General features: G+C 44.5%; 1 protein-coding gene across 1 annotated transcript; it reads right to left on the bottom strand.

The window, feature by feature from the left end:
* Positions 1 to 3124: 3124 nt before the first annotated feature.
* On the bottom strand, positions 3125 to 3517 carry NHLH2 (nescient helix-loop-helix 2; the record flags this gene model as incomplete). Its single annotated transcript, XM_081321594.1, has 1 exon — positions 3125 to 3517. The coding sequence occupies one exon, from the start codon at positions 3515 to 3517 to the stop codon at positions 3125 to 3127; it is 393 nt and encodes a 130-aa protein (XP_081177720.1).
* Between the last annotated feature and the right edge of the window lie 18258 nt (positions 3518 to 21775).

Here is a 21775-nt window from a genome sequence, read left to right as displayed (position 1 = left end):
ACAGGTGGTCTGGGAAATAGCTATCCTCTACAAGCTGTGTGCTTCTAGTTCTACCATAATGAATACTGAACTTTTTTAAAAAAACTGGCTTGCTGAGAAGGAATTTTGCATGACTACTTTTTCCTGGGTTTTTTCATTACTTGGAAGAAGAGGATTTTTGCCTATTTCAATACCATTTTGCTTACACCTTAGGCTGTTCTTGGGCTCTGCCAACCATGGCACAGCACACTCCCTTGAAGCAGAATAGTTTGGGATACCTGTGTCACATCAATTTCATCAATTACCTGTGTCATATCAATCTATTATTCTTTTATAGTTGGAATCTCAATACATTCCATCTTAACATATTACATTCAAATATCTCCTGATTCTTTGTAATAGTTTGTAAATCGTTGCAACCATTCCAGAGTTCACTTCTTCCATTTCACTTCTTTCCATAGAAGTGAAATTAATAAGAGTTCTATGTACTTCCTTATTTAATTCAGGTAACATGCTGGATCCATGGAGATGCTCCATTCCAATGATCTATCATTTGGGATTCCATTGCTACTTCATGTGCAAAGATAGCCCACCTGACAGCCACATTTTCTCATCTGTTTTTAGGACACCTTGGAAGATTGCTAAACTGTTTGTCCAGACACCTGCCTATATTTGCCCAACCCTGCTTCACACCACACTTATTTCCTGCCTGCAAGTAAGACTAGTTGGAAGGGAAAACAAGCTGGGGCAATCTGTCAGATGCTTTTCTTACTTGTCCCACATTAAATGTGTAAGGATAGCACCAGCCATAATAAAGGCAAAATAGTGCTCAATTATTGAGGCAGAGCTATTTATCCTTGCATATTTTTCTGCCATATCTAAGACCGGAGGAACCACATTCCCACAGCCATGAGGAATAGTTCTGCATCCCATCCCATTCCTTTTCCTTGTCTCTTTTCATTTTGTGTTATTCCTTCTTTAAAAGCAATGATTTGTTGTGCTCCCTATTTTAATAATTGTCAGGTAAAATGACAGTAGTATTATCCCCATATCTAATTCAGGTTATTGAGAGGACAGTCTCTCAACTTATTTCCTCACTAGTGACCTATTCCATCTTTTAGAGTCATCCATTAATGGTGTCAAAATAACAGCAGTGAGAATAGGTTTTGTATCTCTTCAATGATGATTACTGGCAGGTGATGCTGCGATATATGTGATTAGTGAGAAACAGCCTTGGATACTTAAAAGTTGTAATGAACTTGTGTTTGACATAAAATTAGAACCAAAAGCTTACTAACTCCAGCACCTCACCTTTAAACATAGTAGTATTTCATTCATCATGGCATTAGAGGTTGAATTCAGGTTTTATTTTAAGAGCATTGACCAAATGTCCCATCTAACCCAACATTGCTTTCTGTTTGTCATATTTTTCCATAGATTGAAAGGATATTAATAGCCTTCAGCAAATACCGTACAGGAAAACCTAGTTTCTAAGTGAAGGAATATAGAAGAAGAAAAAAGGGAATATATTTGTATATTGTATAACAATTTTTTTTTCTCTCTCTCCCTCTCTCTCTCACATACACACATACACATCCATCTAACTATATCTATCTATCTATCTATCTATCTATCTATCTATCTATCTATCTATCTATCTATCTATCTATCTATCTATCTAATCCATCTATAAACTATCTATGTATTTATCATTGGTCAAGTATTATGTGATATTGTATTGAATTCCAGATGTAATAGTCATTGTCTTTTCTTTTTTGTTTCTTTTACAACAGAAAAAAAAAGAAAATCAGTTTTATTGGATACTTTTATTTATATGCAAAACAGTGTACCATTCATGAGAGATATCAAAAAAAAGTTTGGATAAAAACCAGTTTTCCCTATTTGCACTACAAAATATTGCCTTATACAAAGCAACATACATACGCGCACACGCACACATACATACACACACACCAAAAAACCCTGAAAAAGACTAAAATCTTTGGATAACAGATATGTTCTCTCCCCTGACCCAGATGTACTTTTTAAAAGTTTCACAGCAAAACAGCATATAACATTTTCTGCTTGCAAATTTTTTGGTTGTCATAAAAGAAAGTACTCCTGTTTTTCCTTATATGGAAAATTTGTAATACACACAAAGACAGACAAACAAAACTATTCCCTTATCAATTATTTCCAAAATACGTCTTTAGACAGAATTACAGATCAGAATAACAACAAACATTTTAATTTCTATTTGAAAATAAAATCTTCAAGTAAACCGCTAGTATTTTGATTCCACACACACAAAATAAATAAAAAAGTTATCAAGGACAAGTCCAAATATATAAAATACATTTAAAAAGAGGGCATTGGTTCAATAAAACCAGAGCAAAATGAAAACCACAATCTGGTTTCCAATGAACACTTCCAGAACCAGACATTTATTCCACAGAAGAAAATGTAAACACTTGACTATAGAAACCCAGTTGGCACAAAGTCTTCCAACGCAAAATCTTAATCACCCTCAAAAATTAAAAAATTGTCTTGGGGAAAAAATAGTCTACTTTTGCTACTTAAATTAAAAAATAAATTATTTTTAACTGCACTCCTGGGTCATACATTAAGGTCACAAGTAAATGAGATCTTTATTATTTTTGGATACAAAGAAAGGGGCACTTGATAGTCTGTGTTATCACTCTGTTTTGTAAGAAAAGAACCCCACCTTCCACACAAGATGTGCTCCTGTTTGGGGCGGCCCTGGGGAAGTCAACCCTCCATCCAGATCCCCGGAGGGAAAACTTCCATTTCAAGTTTCTCTTTTCGGGCCTGAGTCAGGAAAGCCCTTTAAGGCACGAGCTTAAAGCCAAGGGATCTCCAGCCAAGCTTCCGCCGGGTTCTCGAAACTTTGCTGAAAGGGGACCCTATCGTGGGGAAACGCTGAGGCGGGAGGGGAGCTGAAGGAAGGGGCAGGTCGAGACCGCCCCTCCCTCCAAGACAGGGAGCCTCGGGGAGGGGGTTGACCTGGGGAAGGAGCACTGCCTGCAAGGCCTAGCCCCGACGGAGACGGCTCCGGAGGGACCCGGCGGCCTGTCCACCATGCCTGTCGCCCTTCCCCGCGAGCCCTGGTCCCCGGGCGCCTGCCCTACACGTCTAGGACATGGTTGAGATAAGATATGTAGCAGATGGCCAAGCGCAGGATCTCGATCTTGGAGAGCTTCTTGTCCGGGGGCAGCGTGGGCAGCAGCTTGCGCAGCTCGGCAAAGGCCAAATTGAAAGCCTCCACGCGGATGCGTTCCCGCGTGGCGTGGGCCGACCGATACTTGGCCGTGGCTCGACGGCGCCGCCGCTTCTCCTCACGGCTCAGCGGCTGCGGCGGATGGGCCGCTGAGCGACCGCCTCCTGCGCCCTCGCCGTTTGGCGCCTCCAAGTCGGAGGCGCAGCAGCTCCGCAGCCCCTTGGCCTCCAGAGACTCCGGGTCGGACGGCGCTGACGACGGGTGGTCCGAGTCCACGGCCTGGTCTGGGCTCAGCATCATCTGCCGGGCGAGGAGGCAAATCATCATCATCATAAAAATAAACACGGGAGGTCAGTCAGTGCTGTCCGCTGTGTGTACTCCCCCGCCCGGCTCGTGATGGGCGGAAGGGAGCCAAGCACACCGGCTTGCGCCCTTCGTCCGCCCTTCGTCCCCGCCACCAGTCCCTCTCTACCCTGGCCAAGGTAGCGCAGCTTTTGTCCGAAGCTCCCGGCGGGAGCCCGCGGGTGCATCTGGGGAGCCTGGGCCGGGTTGATCGCGTGTGCCTGCCGCTTACTTCGCGCGCACGAGCCGGCGGGGCCGGCTGAAGATTTTGGACGTCGAAATGAGCTGCTGCTGCTGCAAGCAGGCCTGGCGAGGAGGCTCGCTTGAGCTGCCAAGGCTGGGGGTGAAAAGAGACTGCTGGCCGCCTTTGACTGGGGTGGCGCGATAGGGAGGGAGGGAGGCTTGCAAAAGCAGAAGCAAGCGGCCTCCTGAGCTGACTTCGGCCGCCGCCCGTCGGGCTACAGCCCGTTCTCATTGTGATTTCCTTTTCATTCCGCTATCAGCTCTCCTCCAAAACGTCATAACATCCTGGCTTTCGTTAAAAACGGTTTTCGTTTTCGTAAAAAAAGCTTTTCGTTAAAAAAGATCTCATTTAATATTACGATCTAGTGATTATTACATAGTGATTGGATCAACGGGAGAGCAAATATAGTGGAAAACGTAACTGAAGTGTTTTGTAGGAACTTTTATCCGTATCTAACTATTTTTCATTTACATCTCGGTTCAAAATGTTAAGCATTCCTAAAAGGACCCCAATAGGTGTTTTCAACATCCTGGTTTTCTTTAAAAGTCCTGATTGCTTTCCCTGGAAGATAAGCAGCAGTGACTTATCTCAGAGGCGTCTTTTCTGCGAGACCCTTGTGAAACTGCATCTGTTTTTCTTGACTCCTCGGCCAGAAAAATTGCGGAGCCCCATTCAAAGGCGACACATGCTGCCCGTCGAACTAGTCTTGTCTGGGTTAGGAGATTTCTCCTGCGCCCGGCCGTGTAGCAATCAGTTATTTTCCCAAAGAGCCTCAAGAGAGTTTTGAGCTCTTTCTGATCTGGCTTTGGAGGAACGGGTCAGAACTGCTGCCGGTTGGTTTTTGTTTGCGCCACTTTCACAGGTAGCATGAGCCCGAATTTGAGGCGGACCTGAGGACCCTTCATGGGACCCCAGAAAGCAAATTCTCAGCTGCAAGTGAAAACAACCGGACAACAGAACAAGAACTCGGTCTCCAGAATGTGCCTGTCTGGCGCAGCTCTTTCTTCCTCTCTCCTCGTTGGCCAGTGGCGCCCGGACTGAACAGTACGGGATGTGACAGATCTCAGGGTGCCTCCACCCCGCCTAATGGTTCTTCAGTAAAATTTCTGAACAGGGACGTGGAGCCCCTCTAGGTATATCTAAAGCTACCCATCGGAGACCTTTGGGAAATAGACAGCGGCCCGTTGCTGCCTAAGACCTGCCCGATGATCCCCGTGCGCCTCCTTTCGGGGCAAATGTCTCTTCAGCTTCAGTCGTGCCTGCTTGGCAGCCGCTTCGCCTGGGGATATCCATCGACCAGAGCGACCGCTCAAGGGACAGGCTGGGGGCAGGGAGCCAGGTCCTGAATGCCCGCTGCACCATAGTCCAGAGGCTCGAGAGTGTCCCCCCATAGAACAAGATTGGGGCGGGGCTGGGGGGGATTTACAGCTCGATGCGGGCTCCATCTGTCAGCATAACCAAGCCAGGGGAATTTCCTAGACGCTTTAGTGGCTGGCAAAGCCCAAAACAATGCAGCAGCGACAGACAATCAGAGAACAGCCACCTCGGAGACACCCTTGTGTGTCTTGTTGGAGGAGGGGAGGAGTAAGGGCGGAGGGGGGGGACAGGACCTGTGACCAAGAGCGAGTAAAAGGAGGAGGAAAGCTAAGAAAAGAAAGGAATTAGAAACAGTGTGTCTTACGTGGGAAATATTGGGGTGGAGATGGTAATGTTGTTGATGATGATGATACTAATGATAGGGAAAATGGATGACAAGAAACCGTTTCAAGATACCTCTATCGAAAATCCAAGTTGGAAAATATACATTTTTGCTTTGAGTCTTTCCATTGTCAAAGGATACGCACAAATATAAACCATTCTAAATCTGCTAAACGGCAAGCCGTGGATGGCGGAAAGAAATAAGAGTAAACTTAACCTACTGAAAAGCAAAGCAGGGCGGGAGAAGAAACAAAATCTATCAAACGTAGTATTATTTGGGAAACAATGGACTAGAAGGACTTAAAGTCCTGATAGATTTCCCAGCTCCAGTGACTTTTTCCTGTAGACACACTGGATAGTCCAATCTCAGGAGCGCTCCTAGAATGAGAAGGAGGAGAGACGTGTCCTTTTTGTAGCTGCTACCTTTTTTCCTTTGAAGAAACATTTGCTTAGTAGTAATAATCAGGAATTTGAAAATCCAGATCAAAACAACATTCCTCTTCGGTGGATAACTTTGAAAGGAAAATGTTCCAACTTGCACGAAAATGGGAACTTAAATACTTAAATGAGGAAAACTAATTTGAATGATCAGCTTTTAAATATTCGCATTTAAAATGTTGGTCAGAGAAGATCTGCAGCGAAAATTGTTCTAAACAAACCGAATTTGCCTAATTTTTATCTTCGAAAGAATCTTATATTTTCAGAATAAATTTGTAATAAATTCCTAATAACTTTGCTTTAGGTGCGAGACCAAAGAACGGAATATGGATTTCATTAAGGTCTGTATTTATATCTATCTCAGAACAAAACGTTTTCTTGTTTGTTAGATGGAATGCCGCCAATTTTACCCGTACGTATTAATATTTTAAAGGAGTTTACCTTGTAGGAGAATCTTGCCTTAAACGCCTCCAACCCCTTTTGCGCCTGAAATAAAATGCGAGGAGGAGAACATCTTAGACATAAATTAGAGGAGGAAGAGGAGAGGAAGAAGAAGGAATCCGCATATAATAAAAGAAGTAAAAAGTAAAATGTATTATTGCTAGAAATAGTTCTGAGTCCTTTTCAAAACTCGCAGATCGAGAAATGGAGGAGGACGGAATAATTGTCAAAAGACCAAAAGATTCCTAGGATAATTAAAATACATTATTAAAAACACAGTCCCCGGGAGCGGGGAAGAAAACAAAGCTCTGCAGATCTATAGTATATCACGCTTAATTGTGCTGATATTTAAAATTATGCTGGAAAGCCGCGTCCGCCGCTTCCGCCTCCTCCTGCCGGACCTCAATAAATAACAAAAGAGACGCGGCGCTTCAGGAAGAGAAGCTCCGGGCCCTTCTAGCCGGCGGCGCGCGGGCAGGATCTTTGGGCCGGGCCTGCCGCTCACACGTCGTGGCTGAGTCAGATCGCTCGCCAAAGCTTTTGTGCAAACGGCGGGCACTTTCTTGGCTCGCAGGTCTGGCTGGCGGCGTCCAGGTCCCAGGAACAGCTCTCGCTGTACTTCCAGCCCCGACTCTTGGGGGGGGGGCGTGGATGGGAGAAAAGGCACCCAGACTAGATTGCTTCCCCTGGCCCTTCAAGATGCGATCTGCAACATCCCCCGACGCCCTTGGAGCCCGGGAGCAGAAAGAGCCCGAGCAGAGGGCCGCCAGCTGTATAGAAAAATCAGGGGAGCGCCCTGCAGCGAGAGGCGGCTGGATTGCCGTTTGGTTCCGCTGGGCTTATCCTGGAGAAGTGGCCGGATATAAAGGCACAGTAAAGGGCCGGCAAAGGGGAGGCGGCACGATTCCCTCCGAAGTTGCTACCCAATGGGCGATCCCATTGGATTGCCAACGAGATGCGAGCGGCTTAATTGGACTTGACATCTGTCACCGTGTGGGAGTTTCACAGTCCAAATATTATCAGTCGGCAAGCTCAGATTCTCCCTCCATCACAACAACTATTGCTGTAGCTAAAGAGGAAGAGGAAGCACATCCTCCATTCCTTTCTCTCCATGGCAAACGTAGACCTGCACCTGTTAGATGGGTTTTCTTAGCGAGCCCTGGAGGCTGTAAGTACTTTCAAAATCCTCAACACCTCCTGGGAACAAACATCTTCAAGACCCATGGATGTGATAGGAAAACATTTCCAGCTCCTGTCCTCCTAAAATCCCATTCTCAAAGTGGTGACACAACCCTTCCAGGTATCTATGTGTGCATGAGGCAACTGTTCCATGCACGTATTCTGACCTAAGTTCAGAAAGTAGGAGAAAGTGGCAATATAGCCAACAAAGAAGGGCAACACAAAATTGTAATGTGGAGAAGGGAAGTTGTATCATGTACACTGTTCCTCCAACATCTGTGGCCAGCTGATTGACCACACCATCAAGTTGCATCTGTACTGCAGGGAAAAGAGCAAGCACCTAGAAAGCTAAGCTGTACACTGTTGGCCTGTTGTGGTTTGTGGCTCAAATCCATGCCCCACTACCTCCCCAGATCCAGGGGTGGGCAAATCCAAAGGGGACATCCCTAAAACAAGTGCCCATGCAGATTAGTACAGAGGTATTAATTAACCGGTGGGCAGAGTGTCAAACAGATTAGCAAGAGTTGCAGCTTGACAAGCAGGAAGCTGCTACCACACAGAAAGGAGAGCCAGAAGGCAGAAGCAAAAGAAGAGAGGAATCCCTATGTCCTGAGTTATGTGTTACCTCACGAAAGCTGCATCAAAGCCCAAAAAGATGATGACAACAATGGGCATGAAGAGAGCAGTACCATGATCCATTTGTGTGGGTAGGCTATAACAGTCAAAATTAACCTTTAGATTTGTGTTTCTTAGGGAAGGAATGGTAGCAGGTTGAGAGACAGCATCCTGGCGAGTGTCAGGAAATGCATGAGTGTTTGTATGCAGGGAGCTATGGAAAGAGGCAACTGTGTATCATTTGTGGGGCAACTCTTCAAGGGACAGAGTGGTAGACCAGCCCTTCCCAAGCAGAGAACATAGAACAAAGCAGCTTATCTGAAAGATGCTATCCAGCCACCTTGGCCGCACACCAGCACACCAGCATCTAAAGTACCATGGAGGAAAAGATGCATGATGGACAGCCATTTGTGGGAGATGTATTTGTTATCAGTGCCTGATCACCTGCAAAGAGTAGTTTGTTGATATTATTTCCATTCTTGAGGTTGGTTTCTTGCTTCAATGTAGGTGATAAACAAGAGTGGTGATATTACACAACTCCATTTTACTCTAGACATTACTGTGAAGAGTTCTGATGTTCGTTGGTTTGTTCTGTCTACACTTCTGCAATCACTATATAACTAGATTCATTAAAGTAGTCCTTGATTTACAGCTGTAATTGAGCCTGGGATTATGATAAGTTGTTGCAGTCATAGGTTGAGGGACCTATGTGACTGGAAGTAATTTTCTGACCATTTTTGTGGTGGCTATTACAGTCATCAAGTGAACCCATTCATCTGAATGGGAATTATTTTGCTGGAACCCAGCAAAAGGCATCTTGAATGATTGTCATGTGACTGCAGAACCATGCAGCTTGTCACTAAATTGATCTGCCCAGCATCTGGTTGTGTGTGTGTGTGTGTGTGTGTGTGTATGTATGTATGTATATATGTATGTATGGAGAGAGAGAGATAGTAAGAGAGAGACAGGGGGCGTGTTTGTGTGTGTGTGTGAGAGAGAATGGCTTTCGTAACTTCAAATGATTGTAAAACAACTGGTTATTAAGCAAAGACTACCTGTAAATATTCAATGTTATAATTGGGTTAGAATTTCTCCTTCAAAAAAGCACTAAAATATCTATGCCAGTGATGGCGAACCTTTTAGAGACCAAGTGACCAAACTGCAACCCAAAACCTACTTATGTATCACTGGGTGCCAGGTGGGTGTGGCCCATTGGGTGGGTGTGGCTGCAGTGGTAACAACAGAGTGGGTGGAACTAAAAAGTTCAATCAATCAATTCCAACTTTGTGAGATCTTTTTTCTTCCCACGAGAAGCTGAAATTGATTGAATCTTTTTTATTTTTTGCACATGGCTGTGGAGGCCTAAAGCGAAAAGATTTTATAAAACCCAGCAAAAGGCATAGGACTGGGACAACGGCGCATTTGCCGACAGAGAGGGCTCTGCGTGCCACCTGTGGCACGTGTGCCATAGGTTTGCCATCACGGATCTATGCAATAGGATATTAAAGTAAATAATTGGAATGTTTTAAAATATTATTAGAATACAGACAAAAGCACATATTATATGGTATTTAGTCATCCTGACTCTATTCTCCAAAGCACCTGAAAGCAGGACAAGAAGCAACGGATGGAAACTGGTCAAGGAGAGAAGCAACCTAGAACTAAGGAGAAACTTCCTGACAGTTAGAACAATTAACCAGTGGAACAACCTGCCTCCAGAAGTGGTGAATGCTCCAACAGTGGAAGTTTTTAAGAAGAGACTGGACAGCCATTTGTCTGAAATGGTATAGGGTTTCCTGCCTGAGCAGGGGGGTGGACCAGATGACCTCCAAGGTCCCTTCCAACTTTACTATTATGATTATAACGTGTTTTGCTGAATCAAAATTTTTTCCATATATTCATGACTCTTGCTGTGGGTATAAGAAGTAAATTGAATAAAGTGTCTTTATGTGAGGCTTTTGCCTTTCCATGTTTCTTGAAAATGTTTTTGTATTTCTCCTTCTTTGCTTCTCTTATCACTTCCTTTCTCTCTGATGTTTTCAACATCTCTACATTCCATTTTATCCAATCTATTTTTTTGTCCTCAGATTTATTTTGTAGTCTTAAGGAATGAGTTGTTTTTTCCATTTCTTGTAAATTTTTCCCCACTAGGATTAAATCATGTTTTCTTGCTTTGTTAAGTTCCAACTTTGAGTCTCTGTTTTCAATTTTATGTCCACTTACTTGTTTTGTCTGCTCCTTCTCTGTTGTTGTTTCCTGGAACTTTTTTTGTTGTAAAGTTAACTTAGAGATAGATTGATTTGTATTTTCAAAGTTATTTTGGATTTCTTTGTGATTTGAACTCAGTGTTATATGGATTAATTGCAGTATACTATATATCTCCTCCTGAGAGGTATTTATGTTTTCTTGGTGTGTTCTGTCTACATGTCTCTGATCCATGATGACCAAAAGTTGGAGTTTTCCTTCTTATCTGCAAATAGCTTTAGAGTCCTGGTTAAATAAATATTTGTAATCCAAAGAGTTCAGAAAACATTTTTTTCCTAAAGTTTATAATTCTCTTTGTCTGCAGCCAGATAGTTCCCCCCACCCGCTGCACGTATCGTGCTGCCACCGCCGTTTCCCCCCACCCACTGCACATATCGTGCTGCTGCCACCGTTCCCCCCCACTTGCCATGTGTATTGTGCTGCCATCGCCGTTCCCCCCCTACCTACCGCGCAGATCGCGCTGCCACTGCTTGAAAAAGGCCTTTTCCAAGCTCCGGAGCTCGCATCCATAGCCATAGGGTCATTTTGCGATGTGCCAGCGGCCCGATCTGGGTGGCAGAGACCTTTTCAAGCCACAGGATATCGGATTGGGCCACTGAGGAGCCGCAAAATCGCCCTGTGGCCATGGATGCAAGCTCCAGAGGCCTGAATCGGCCATGAGGGGGCATTTGACAACCTACTAATTGACAAGCTATAAAAAGGTGGAATAGACAACATCACCACCAGATGGATCTGTAGCTGGCTGACAAGCCATACTCAATGAGTAGTCCTCAACCGCACTACATCCACATGGAGAGAAGTAAGCAGTGGGATACCACAAGATTCCATCTTAGGCCTAGTACTCTTCAACATCTTCATAAACGACTTAGATGAGGGAATTGAAGGGGAACTCATCAAATTTGCAGATGACACCAAACTGTCAGGAATAGCCAATACTCCAGAAGACAAACTCAGGATACAAAAAGATCTTGACAAACTCAAACAATGGATCCTATCCAACAAATTGAGTTTCAATGTGGAGAAAAGCAAAGGAAAAACCAAAAACACGAATACAGATTGGGCAGACTCAGCTTAAAAACAGTAATTGTGAGACAATTATGGACAATAAATTGACTATGAGCCAGCAGTGTGCAGCAGCAACCAAAAAAGCTAATACAATTCTGGGTTATATAAACAGAGGCATAGAATCAAGATCACGCAAAGTACTAGTACCGCTTTACAAAGCCCTAGTAAGACCGCACCTGGAATACTGCAATTTTGGTCACCATATCACAAAAAGATGTTGAGCATTTAGAAAAAATTCAGAGAAGAGCCACTAAAATGATCAAAGGCCTGGAGGCTAAAACATACGAACAATGGCTACAGGATTTGGGTTTGGCTAGTCCAGGGGTAGGCAACCTTGGCTCTTTTATCACTCATGGACTTCAACTCCCAGAATTCTTGAACCAGCCATGCTGGCTCAGGAATTCTGGGAGTTGAGCTCCACAAGTCATAAAAGAGCCAAGGCTGCCTACCCCTGGGCTAGTCTAAAGAAAAGAAGAAATAAGGGAGACATGACAATTAGCAATATTTCAGTATCTGAGGGACTGCCACAAGGCAGAAGGGGTCAGGTTGTCCATCAGAGCACCGGAGGGAAGGACAAGAAACAGTGGTTGGAAACTGATCAAGGAGAGAAGCAACCTGGATTTAAGGAGAAACTTCCTGACAGTGAGGACAATCAACCAGTGGAACAGCTTGCCTCCAGAAATCGTGGGTGCCCTATCACTGGAGATCTTTTTAGACAATCACCTGTTTGAGATGGTGTAGGTTCTCCTGCTTAAGTGGGGGGCTGGACTAGAAGACCTCCAAGGTCCCTTCCAGGTCCCTTCCAGGTCTGTTCTGTTCTGTTCTAAAAGGCACCAATTGACCAGATAGGATTCAGATGGTGAAAAACAGCCTAACACAGTAATTAAAAGCCCTAACCATTATTTCAGGTTTAATTGGGTCTACAGTAGTTTCTGCACACAAAAACCAGGTATACTATTTAAGAAATTTACCCTGTAGTTTGAAAAAACCCTCCAAAAGGGAAGGAGGATGATTTCCGCCCCACCCTTATACAGTACTAACAGAAGGGGCAAATTAATCTTTTTATGAAGGATCAAAAGAATGAACCTTTATAGTCAAAGTACAACCATGTATACATTGAGATTGGCTGAGCCTCCCTTTGTGCCGCCACCCCCAACTCACACTGACAACAAACCCTCCATCTTATTACACCATGTGAGCTAATTGCACAACACACCGGCCTCGCAAGTCAATCATGCATAAAGTTTATAAAATTATATCCCGTTCAAAAGCCTAACAGCCCATGGATAAAAGCTGTTCTTCAGCCTGTTGATACGGCTGGCTATACTCCTATATCTTCTACCTGATGGTAGGAGAAAGAGATGCCGTCCAGGGTGTGAGTCATCCCTGAGAATTTTCCTCACTCTTCCAAGGCAGCGAGCCCTTGCGATGTCATCCAGTGGTGTGAGGGGACAGCCCACAATATCTTGTGCTGTGCTCACTACCCTCTGTAATACTTTGTATCCACGGTTGTCAGACCAGCATACCAAACCACAATACAGTACGAGAGGACTCTCTCTATAGTAGACTGGTAAAAGAGGGTCATTAGCCATTGTTCTACCCTGTTCTTCCGCAAGATCCTGAGTAAGTGGAGTCTCTGTTGGGCCTTTCTGGCCACCTGGGTTGCATTAACTTTCCAGGTAAGATCTTCACAGAGGTAGACTCCCAGAAATTTAAAGGAGGAAACTCTCTCCACACAGCCCCCCCCCAATGTAAAGTGGGGCAGGTTCCTCTTTTTTCCTCCAGAAGTCTAGCACCATCTCTTTCATCTTGCCGATGTTCAGGTGCAAGTTGTTGAAACACCATATGGATAGTTTTTGTACCTCCCCCCTGTATGCTGTCTCATCTCCTCCTGTACCACTACGGTGGTATCATCTGCGAACTTAATTATCGCAGTAGATGGGTCAGATGATACACAATCATATGTGTACAATGAGTACAGGTAGGGGCTAAGCACGCAGCCCCGTGGCGAGCTGGTGCAAAGCTTCAGGGTGTGTGTGTGAATAAAACAGACCTGATCCTCACTGTTTGTAACTGGTCCCTGAGAAAGTCTTAAATCCAATTGCAGATGGAGGGGGAAAATTTCAAGTCAGTCAGCTTTTCAATGAGAGTGCTTGGCAAAATGGTGTTGAAAGCCGAGCTGTAATCAACAAAAAGCATCCTGACATAGCTTTCAGGTTTCTCAAGATAGCTTGCTACAGAGTGTAGAGCAGTAGCTATGGCATCATCTGTCGACCTGTTCCCCCTGTAGGCAAATTGATGTTTATCGAAGTCCAGTGGGAGGCATGTCCTAAGATGTTGGAGAACCAATCTTTTGAAGCATTTCATGACTACAGATGTTAATGCAACAGGTCTGTAGTCATCCAGGCACTCAACTGCAGTTTTCTTTGGAACTGGGACAATGGTAGTTGCTTTCAAGCATGATGGTACACATGCCGTTTGCAAGGAGATGTTAAAGATCCTTGTAAGGACCCCTGCTAATTGGTTGGCACAGTTCTTAACCACTATCCCCAGCACCCCATCTGGGCCTGTGGCTTTGCTGGGATTCACAACCTTCAATACAGTTCTTACTTGGTCTTCAAACAGGTGAGTTGCTGAGAATCAGAAGGCCGGCCAGCAGAGGCTACGGGGTCTGGTCTTTTTACCTCGTAGTGAGCGAAGAAGATATTCAGCTCCTCTGCCAATGAGGCGTTGGTATTAACTGTGTTCCTCATACTGCCCTTGTAGTTGGTTAGGTGCTGCAGTCCCTGCCACACTTGCTTCAGATTGTTGTCTGCTAAGTGGTTCTCCACCTTATGTTTATATTGTTGTTTTGCCATCCTAATGCCTCTTCTGAGATTTGACCTGGCCTCTCTGTATGTGTCCCTGTCCCCTGCCTTAAAGGCAGAATCCCGGGCTCTCAGGAGTGTTCGTACATCTGCAGTCATCCAGGGTTTGCAATTCCCGTAAACTCTAATGCATTTTTCTGTTGTCACACTATCAGTGCATCTTTTAATATAAGAGAGTACGGTATCCGTGTATACATTCAGGTCTTGATCTTCAAATACACTCCAGTCAGTGGTTTCAAAGCAGTCCTGCAACTCACTGAGAGCACCCACTGGCCAGATTTTATTTATTTTTATTTTTTTTATTTTAATCCCATTTATATCCCACCCTTCTCCGAAGACTCAGGGCGGCTTACAATTTTGACCCTTTTCGTGACTGCCTGAGTTCTTTTCCTGAGAGAGAAATACTTTGGGCACAACAGGAGTGAAAGATGGTCAGATGTACCCAGGTGGGGGAGAGGGAATGCTCTGTATGCCTGTTTCAGATTAGAGTACATGTGGTCTAGAGTGTTCTTCCCTCTGGTGGAAAATTGCACATACTATACAAACTTGGGGAGAACTGTCTTTAGACAAAATATATGGAAGTGAAATAAATATAAAACCTGAAATTTAAAACTTAAATCTGGATAAATCTAAAATTGTTTGAATGGTTAAGACTCTCATTTTAAAGATAATTGCTTATTTTGGAAATTGAAAAATAAATAGTTGCTGCCACCTAGTGGTGGGTGAAGACTATGACAGCTATGACTTTAATAAAAGACTTGGTAAAACCTGGGAAAAGCTAATCTGTGTTTGTGACCTTCAAAGTTTTAACAACAAAGAACAACTGTGACACACACACAAAAAGACAATAATCCAGGCTGTAGACAAAGAGAGAATTGTAAATTTCAGGAAAACATATTTTTTGAACTATTTGGATTAAAAATATTTAGTTAATTGGGACTCTAAAGCTATTTGCAGAGAAAAGAAAGGAAGAGAAACGCTCAACAGAAATGCTCACAACAATGAAAACCTCAGACAGGAGGAAGAGTGCCACTGGGCAGGCAGGTAGGTGTCTTGCTTGGCTGTGGCTTGGGGGCACTTTTTTCAGTGCCATTGTGACTTCAAACAGTCACTAAGCAAACTGTTGTAAGTCCAGGACTACCTGTACTTTTTCCTTTTTTTTGGTCATCAAGTTTTTGACACCTTGCTAGGCGACTGGTGGTACTCGGATGTTGCCATATCCTAAAAGTGGTACAATGGGTGAAAAGGTTGAAAAGCCCTGATCTACAAGGTTCCTTCCAGCTCTGTTATTCAAAATTATTCTAAGCCAGCATGTTCTTTGCTTGCTCCTTCTTTTTTCACTAAACATTCCTAGCAACATTGTCTTCACCAATGAATTTGAACACATGACATGGCCAAAGTAAATGAGATGTAGTATCATGATTTTAGCGTCTAGTGGTGTTTCTGGTTTTAAACAATTTAACACTTCTCTGTTAGTTATTCTGGCTGTCCATGGTATATGCAATAATTTACACCAGCACCACAGTTCAAAGGCATTAATTCTTCAACCATTCTTAGTGTCCAACTATCAAAACTATAGCACTATAGATTTATGGCAGATATCAATCAATTTTAAAAGTTGGAGTTACTATGTTGTGCCCCAACCGTTGGAAAATTGACCTGAAAAATTGATATTATTAAAAAAAAGTTTTAACTAAAATGGGCTTCCATTAAACAATGAGTTATTTTAATAGATCTCCAAAGCTATAATAATCTCCTGGGGCTTTGCCTGATGGTAAGACCAAAATCAAAGATTCAACTTGTTATGCTGAGAAAGAAGGCCAGGGCACTGTGTCCTGCAGTTCTAAATTGAACGCAAAATTGGATGGATAGGAGTAGAAAGCAAGTGAACTGATACACTAATTTCTACCCATGCTGTGAGCAGCCCAGCTGTTGGCAAGGAGGGCAGCCAACTCACACAGGATGTCTTCCTCATATCAGCGCAGGCCTGCAAAATAAGCCATTTCCCCACAGTGAGGTACTGGGGAGGTGAGTACCCACGAAGATTTTAGATCAAAGGGAGGGACAATAGCACCTACTGAAACAAAAGAGCAAAATAACCACAGAGCAGCATCAAAAAGTCAAACAAAGAAAATACAGTAGTTTATCCTTCATTTCTTTTTTCTTGAAAGTTCTGTCAAGCTTTAATATGACTTCTGTCCATTTAATTATATCAGAAATGATGTCTGGGTATCAATATATGGAGATTAGACTTTTGTACTATTTTCACTGATGGTTTCTTTGATTTGTCTGTTATTTCAGCCCATGTGTCAGATGTCCAGCTAGCAAATCAAAGAAAGGAACTCCTGGGACATTGTTCTTTCCAAAAGTAATACTTTTACTGAATACACTACATTGACACAAAAGAAGCAAAACCAGCTCTGAATTTCCCATTTGAAAGTCCACATAATTAAACTTGAATTCCCCCTGTGGCCGTTCCCTTCCATCCATTCTGTTGTCCAATCAACTACAGTCCTTTTGTTATGGGAACTACCTGGATAGTTCAAACACCTGTGCAGTGTGACCTTGGAAGGGGAAGCAGGGCCTCACGATCTGCAGATGGATGGATTCTTGGCATTCCATTCCTACCCCAAGCAATTCAACCCCCCCCTTTCGATCATTATCAAGTTGAGAGCAAAGAAGAAACTAGTGAAAAGCGAATCAGTCTTGACATGCCGATCCCAGGAAGAATTATATATCTGGAATGAACACAAACACACAATGTCATAAACAATATAGCATTTACAAAATACTGTTTCACTTTGGTTGTTTAGGGCAGTGGTTTTCAACCTTTTCACAGATTGTACCACTTTTAGGATACGGCAATATTCAAGTACCACCAGCAAGGTGTCAAAAACTTGATGACCAAAAAAAAGGGGGAAAAAGTACTCCTCGACTTACAGCATTTAGCGACTGTTACAACAGCACTGAGAAAAGTGACTTATGCCCATTTTTCAAACTTATGACCATTGCGGCAGTCTCAGAGTCAGGTGATTTACATTCGGATGCTTGGCAACTGATTCATATTTATGATGGTCACAACTTTTCAGGGTCATGTGATCCCCTTTTGCGACCTTCTGACAAGCAAAGTCAATAGAGAAACCAGATTTGCTTAACAACCATGTTACTAATTTAACAACTTAACACGTAACAAATGTGACAAAAAAGTCGTAAAATGGGACAAAACTCATTTAACAAATTTCTCACTTAGCAACATAAATTTTGGGCTCAATTGTGGTCATAGGTTGAGGACTATCTGTACACCCACTTACCACACTTTTAATGGGAAACTTGTGCCTGTTTCTCTGACATTAATCTTTGCACCATTCTATCCTCTTCTCTCCCTCTGCTTGTCTCAAAGAAGCCTCTCCTCTCCTCTGTCTCTCTTTTTCCATCCCCTTCTCTTTCTCCATTTTTTTCCTCTCCCTTTCTCACCAAAATCTCCTCCTTTTATATCCTCACCTCTCTCCCCCCTCCTCCTTTTCTCTTCGGTGCAACTCCAGCTGACTACTCCTCTCCAAGGCTGTGCTCTGCTCCCAGAAGCACCAATTAGCTGGAGCCATGCACCAATTGTGGGTTCGCAGCAGAGCCCTGGCAACACCGGAGTTCCAGCCAATTCTCCCATAGGTCTGTGCAGTGCTACAGCTGCTTTAGCTCATTCCCCCACTACACGTTTACACTTTTTATACTTTTTTACAGTGTTTTTCACCCCGTCGTACATGTATCACCTGCCAGGTGCCAAAGTACCACCAGTGGTACACGTACCATGGGTTGAAAAGCACTGGTTTAGGGTACCTGGCATGAAACTTCTTTATTAATCTAACTGCTTTAACATCCTTTGCCACTACCCATTCAGCATCCACTACAGGATAGCTCTTCCACTCCACAAGGTACTGCAACTTTCCCCAGTAGTGCTTAGAGTCCAAGATATCCTTAATCTCATAGTGTTCCTCCCCTTTTATAAGGATTGGAGGTGGAGGGGTCCCTCTGACTGGCCTTAGCTTAGAATCTCAAAAGGATTTTAGTAGACTGCAATGAAACACTTGGTTGACCCACCTAAGACTTCTCAGCATCTGTAACTACATTGTCACCAGGTTTATAATCCACACAATGGAAGAAGGACCAAACTTCTTACAAGGCTGTCTTAGGTTTAAATACTTTGTGAGCAGGAACACTTTATCACCCACCCTGAATGCCCTTTGAGGAGCTCTCTTCTGATCGGCCTGCTTTTTCTGGGCTTTTTTTGTTTTCCGTAGTGCCTTGCACACCATAACTCATGTGCCTCTCAGAGAGTCCACCCATTCCACCAATGTTGTGGAGGGCGATTTCCTGGGGAAAAGCTCCAGTATGGCTACGAACTCAACCCCCGTAGCGACCTTAAAAAGGGTAAGTCCCGTGCTGCTATGCACTGAGTCATTGTAAACCATCTAAGCAAACAGCAGCAAATCAGCCCAGTTAGCCTGCTGATAATTTACATAGCCCCTTAGGCATTGCTCCACCATTGAGTTAGCTCACTCTGCCAATCCATTAGTACTGGAATGAAAAGCTGAGCTAAGCCCCTGGGGTGATCCTATCAGGCTCATGAACTCCCATCAGAACTTTGCAGTAACTGCACCCCTGGGTCTGGGATAATCCTCTTTAGGACCCCATTGCAGTCTGTAAACATGCTGCATGAACATTTTCACTAGGAGCTGGACTGAGAGGAGCTTTGGATACGATATGAAATGTGCCTGCTTGGAGAACAGGTCAACAATGGTCCATATTATAGTGTTCCCACCACTCTCTGGCAGTTCAACTATGAAGTTGATGGGTATCTTCTCCCACAGCAGGGATGGGTTGGCTATTGGCTGCCGCAATCCAGGGATTTTCCCTGGCAAGCACTTCATAGATGTTCTTCTTCATCCTTGGCCACCAAAATTGCCTTTTTATAACATGCAGGGTCTTTACAAATCTAAAGTGCCCTGCTGGCTTTGCATCATGATGCATTTGTAGCACCATGGTTCTCTGGCTGGCTGGGATTTACACTTTATCCCCCCTTCCATGCTAAGCCTTGCTTTAGCATCAAGTCTCTCTTATGCTTTTGGAACTACTTGTCCCCTCCCAGGGCTTCTCTTAGTCACTGGATCAGTGAGTCACCTCCTGATTGAGGGGGTACTTCTGTAACTGTCTCACACGTGCCTGTGCTGCTGTCAACGCTGCTAACATCGGATGTTCTTGCTTTGACAATATATGAAGATGCAGCCAATTTCCCCTTAACTTGTGTGTTACTTTTACAGTTAGAATTACATGATACTGGGGGGAGGGGAGGAAGAACGTGTATGGGAATTAGTTAGACATAACATCATAGTAGAATGTTTTTCAAGGTTGTTTGAAATAAGAGATTATAAGAAATGGGTTGGAGAACTGGAGGGAAGGTCTGCATTTCAAACTAATTGGAGAATGTGATTTATGACTGTTAATTAGAAGAGGGAATTGTGCTTTGTTTTATGTGTTTAGGGGAGGGGAATTCAGATTTCGGCTTTGACCATGTACGTGCCGATGCCATGCTACTCGAATAAAGATTCTTTAAGGTAAACAATGCCTCAAAATTCTTTGGAGAGTTTCAGCTGTTGAAACCATGACATTAAGCCATAATCTACAAACTTTCCAAACTATCCAGAGTTCCCGAGCCCCAGTCGCTGTCCCTAGACTTGGGGGATAGGCTGACAAAGATGCGGGGAAGATTTCATCATGGAGGTGGACAAATTGCCTGAAGCCAGCTTCCTGGCAGCAGCTGCTACCACAGGGGGGAGTGGGGAGCAACAGCCAGCACGCTGGTGGAGAAGGAGCTTTTGCTGGCTTCCAAGCTGGGAGCAAAACCCAAGCAGCTGGGAGAGCTGATCAGGTCATCAGATTGGGACAAGCCCAAAGGAGACTCCAGATGCCTCAAGACAGCCTTTCCACCCTCTTCAAAGACAGATGAGGTGGAGGTACCATGAAGGGATTCCCGCATATCTCATTCCCCAAACTGGTGGAGAGCTGCCAGATTGTCTGCAACTGAGGACTCGGGTGAGTGGAAATATCTGTCTGCAGCTCATAGTCAGTCAGTGGAAAATTTGACAGAAAAATTTGAAGAGCTAGAAGTGAGGAGTGGAGAACAACTCCTGCTGAGAGAGGCCTACAGCCCCTCCTTTGCAGATCAAACAGCCTTCCATCCCCTGAGGTCCCCTGCCAGGGACTCCAGCCCCACAGAGAGAGAGAACCCCAGTTTGGGGGCCCTGCAGCAATGGGGAGTTTGGCAGCCCCCACAGGTGGAAGGTCAGCAACCTCTGAGCTTGCAGCAGCTAAAGGAGGCCTTGCAACAGCTTGGGGTGGTGCAGGAGCCAGGAGATCAGCAGCTGGTGGGAGGATGACTGCAGCAAGGAGGTTGGTCCCTGCCCCCGAATGCACAGCAACCACTGAGGGGCCCGCAAATTAGAGAGATCCAGCAACAATCCCCTCCAAGGCTGCAGGGGACCCTACAGCAATTGAAGATAACACAGCTCCTGGCAGGTCAGAAGCAGGGGAAATGGCAGCAACCCCCACCCATCCAGCAACCATTGAGGGGCCTACAGCAGCAGAAGGTGCCACAACTCCCTGCTGGCCAACAGCAGGGTGGACAACAGCAGCCCCCACCCAGGCAGCAATCTTTGGGAGATCTCCAGCAACTTGGGAGGCCAGAATTGCCGATATTGCAACCACAGCAGGGGGTGGTGGCTACAGCCCCCAAATGTGCAACGCCTGAGAATACGGCAGCAGCCAGGGTGGGGCCAGCAGCAACAGGAGGTGCAACAGCCACAGTGGAGGCCCCAGCAGCCAGTGATTGCTCCACCTTTCAGAGCAACCTTCGATGGGGACCCAGAGATGCTACTTTTTTTCTTCAACCAAGTGTGGTCTCATTTTAACCGTTGGGCCTACAGTATATCTACCTGGACTCAGGTGCTATGGTCAATGTGATTGCATCCAGCTTAGAGAGAGAGGCATCCGAATGGCTGAACAATTTATATAACGAGCAAGCCCCCAAATTGGAGGACCCGCACCTCTTCATCCTAGGATTGAGAGCAAGGTTTGAATATCCATCCATTGCCTTCAAAGCAGAAGACCAAATCCATAAGATAAAACAAGCTGGCAGGCCTGGTCTACAATACGTACAAGAGTTTCACAAGTTAGCCGGTCAGATATAGAGGTGGCATGAGCAGTCCATAGTCCATCACTTCAGGAAAGTGTTGGACGACCACCTCTCTCAGGCCTGCATCTATCGAGCAGTACCTGATCAGCTGCAAGAATGGTACCAGACAGTGGTAAGACTAGACGTTCAGCTCGCCCGCTATAAGAAACCTCCCCCAC

Source organism: Vipera berus (genome assembly GCF_964194415.1).
Source record: "Vipera berus genome assembly, chromosome: 2".
Classification (NCBI taxonomy): Eukaryota; Metazoa; Chordata; class Lepidosauria; order Squamata; family Viperidae; genus Vipera; species Vipera berus.
The sequence above is the reverse complement of the archived record's forward strand: the minus strand, read 5'-3'. Positions and strand labels throughout refer to the sequence as shown.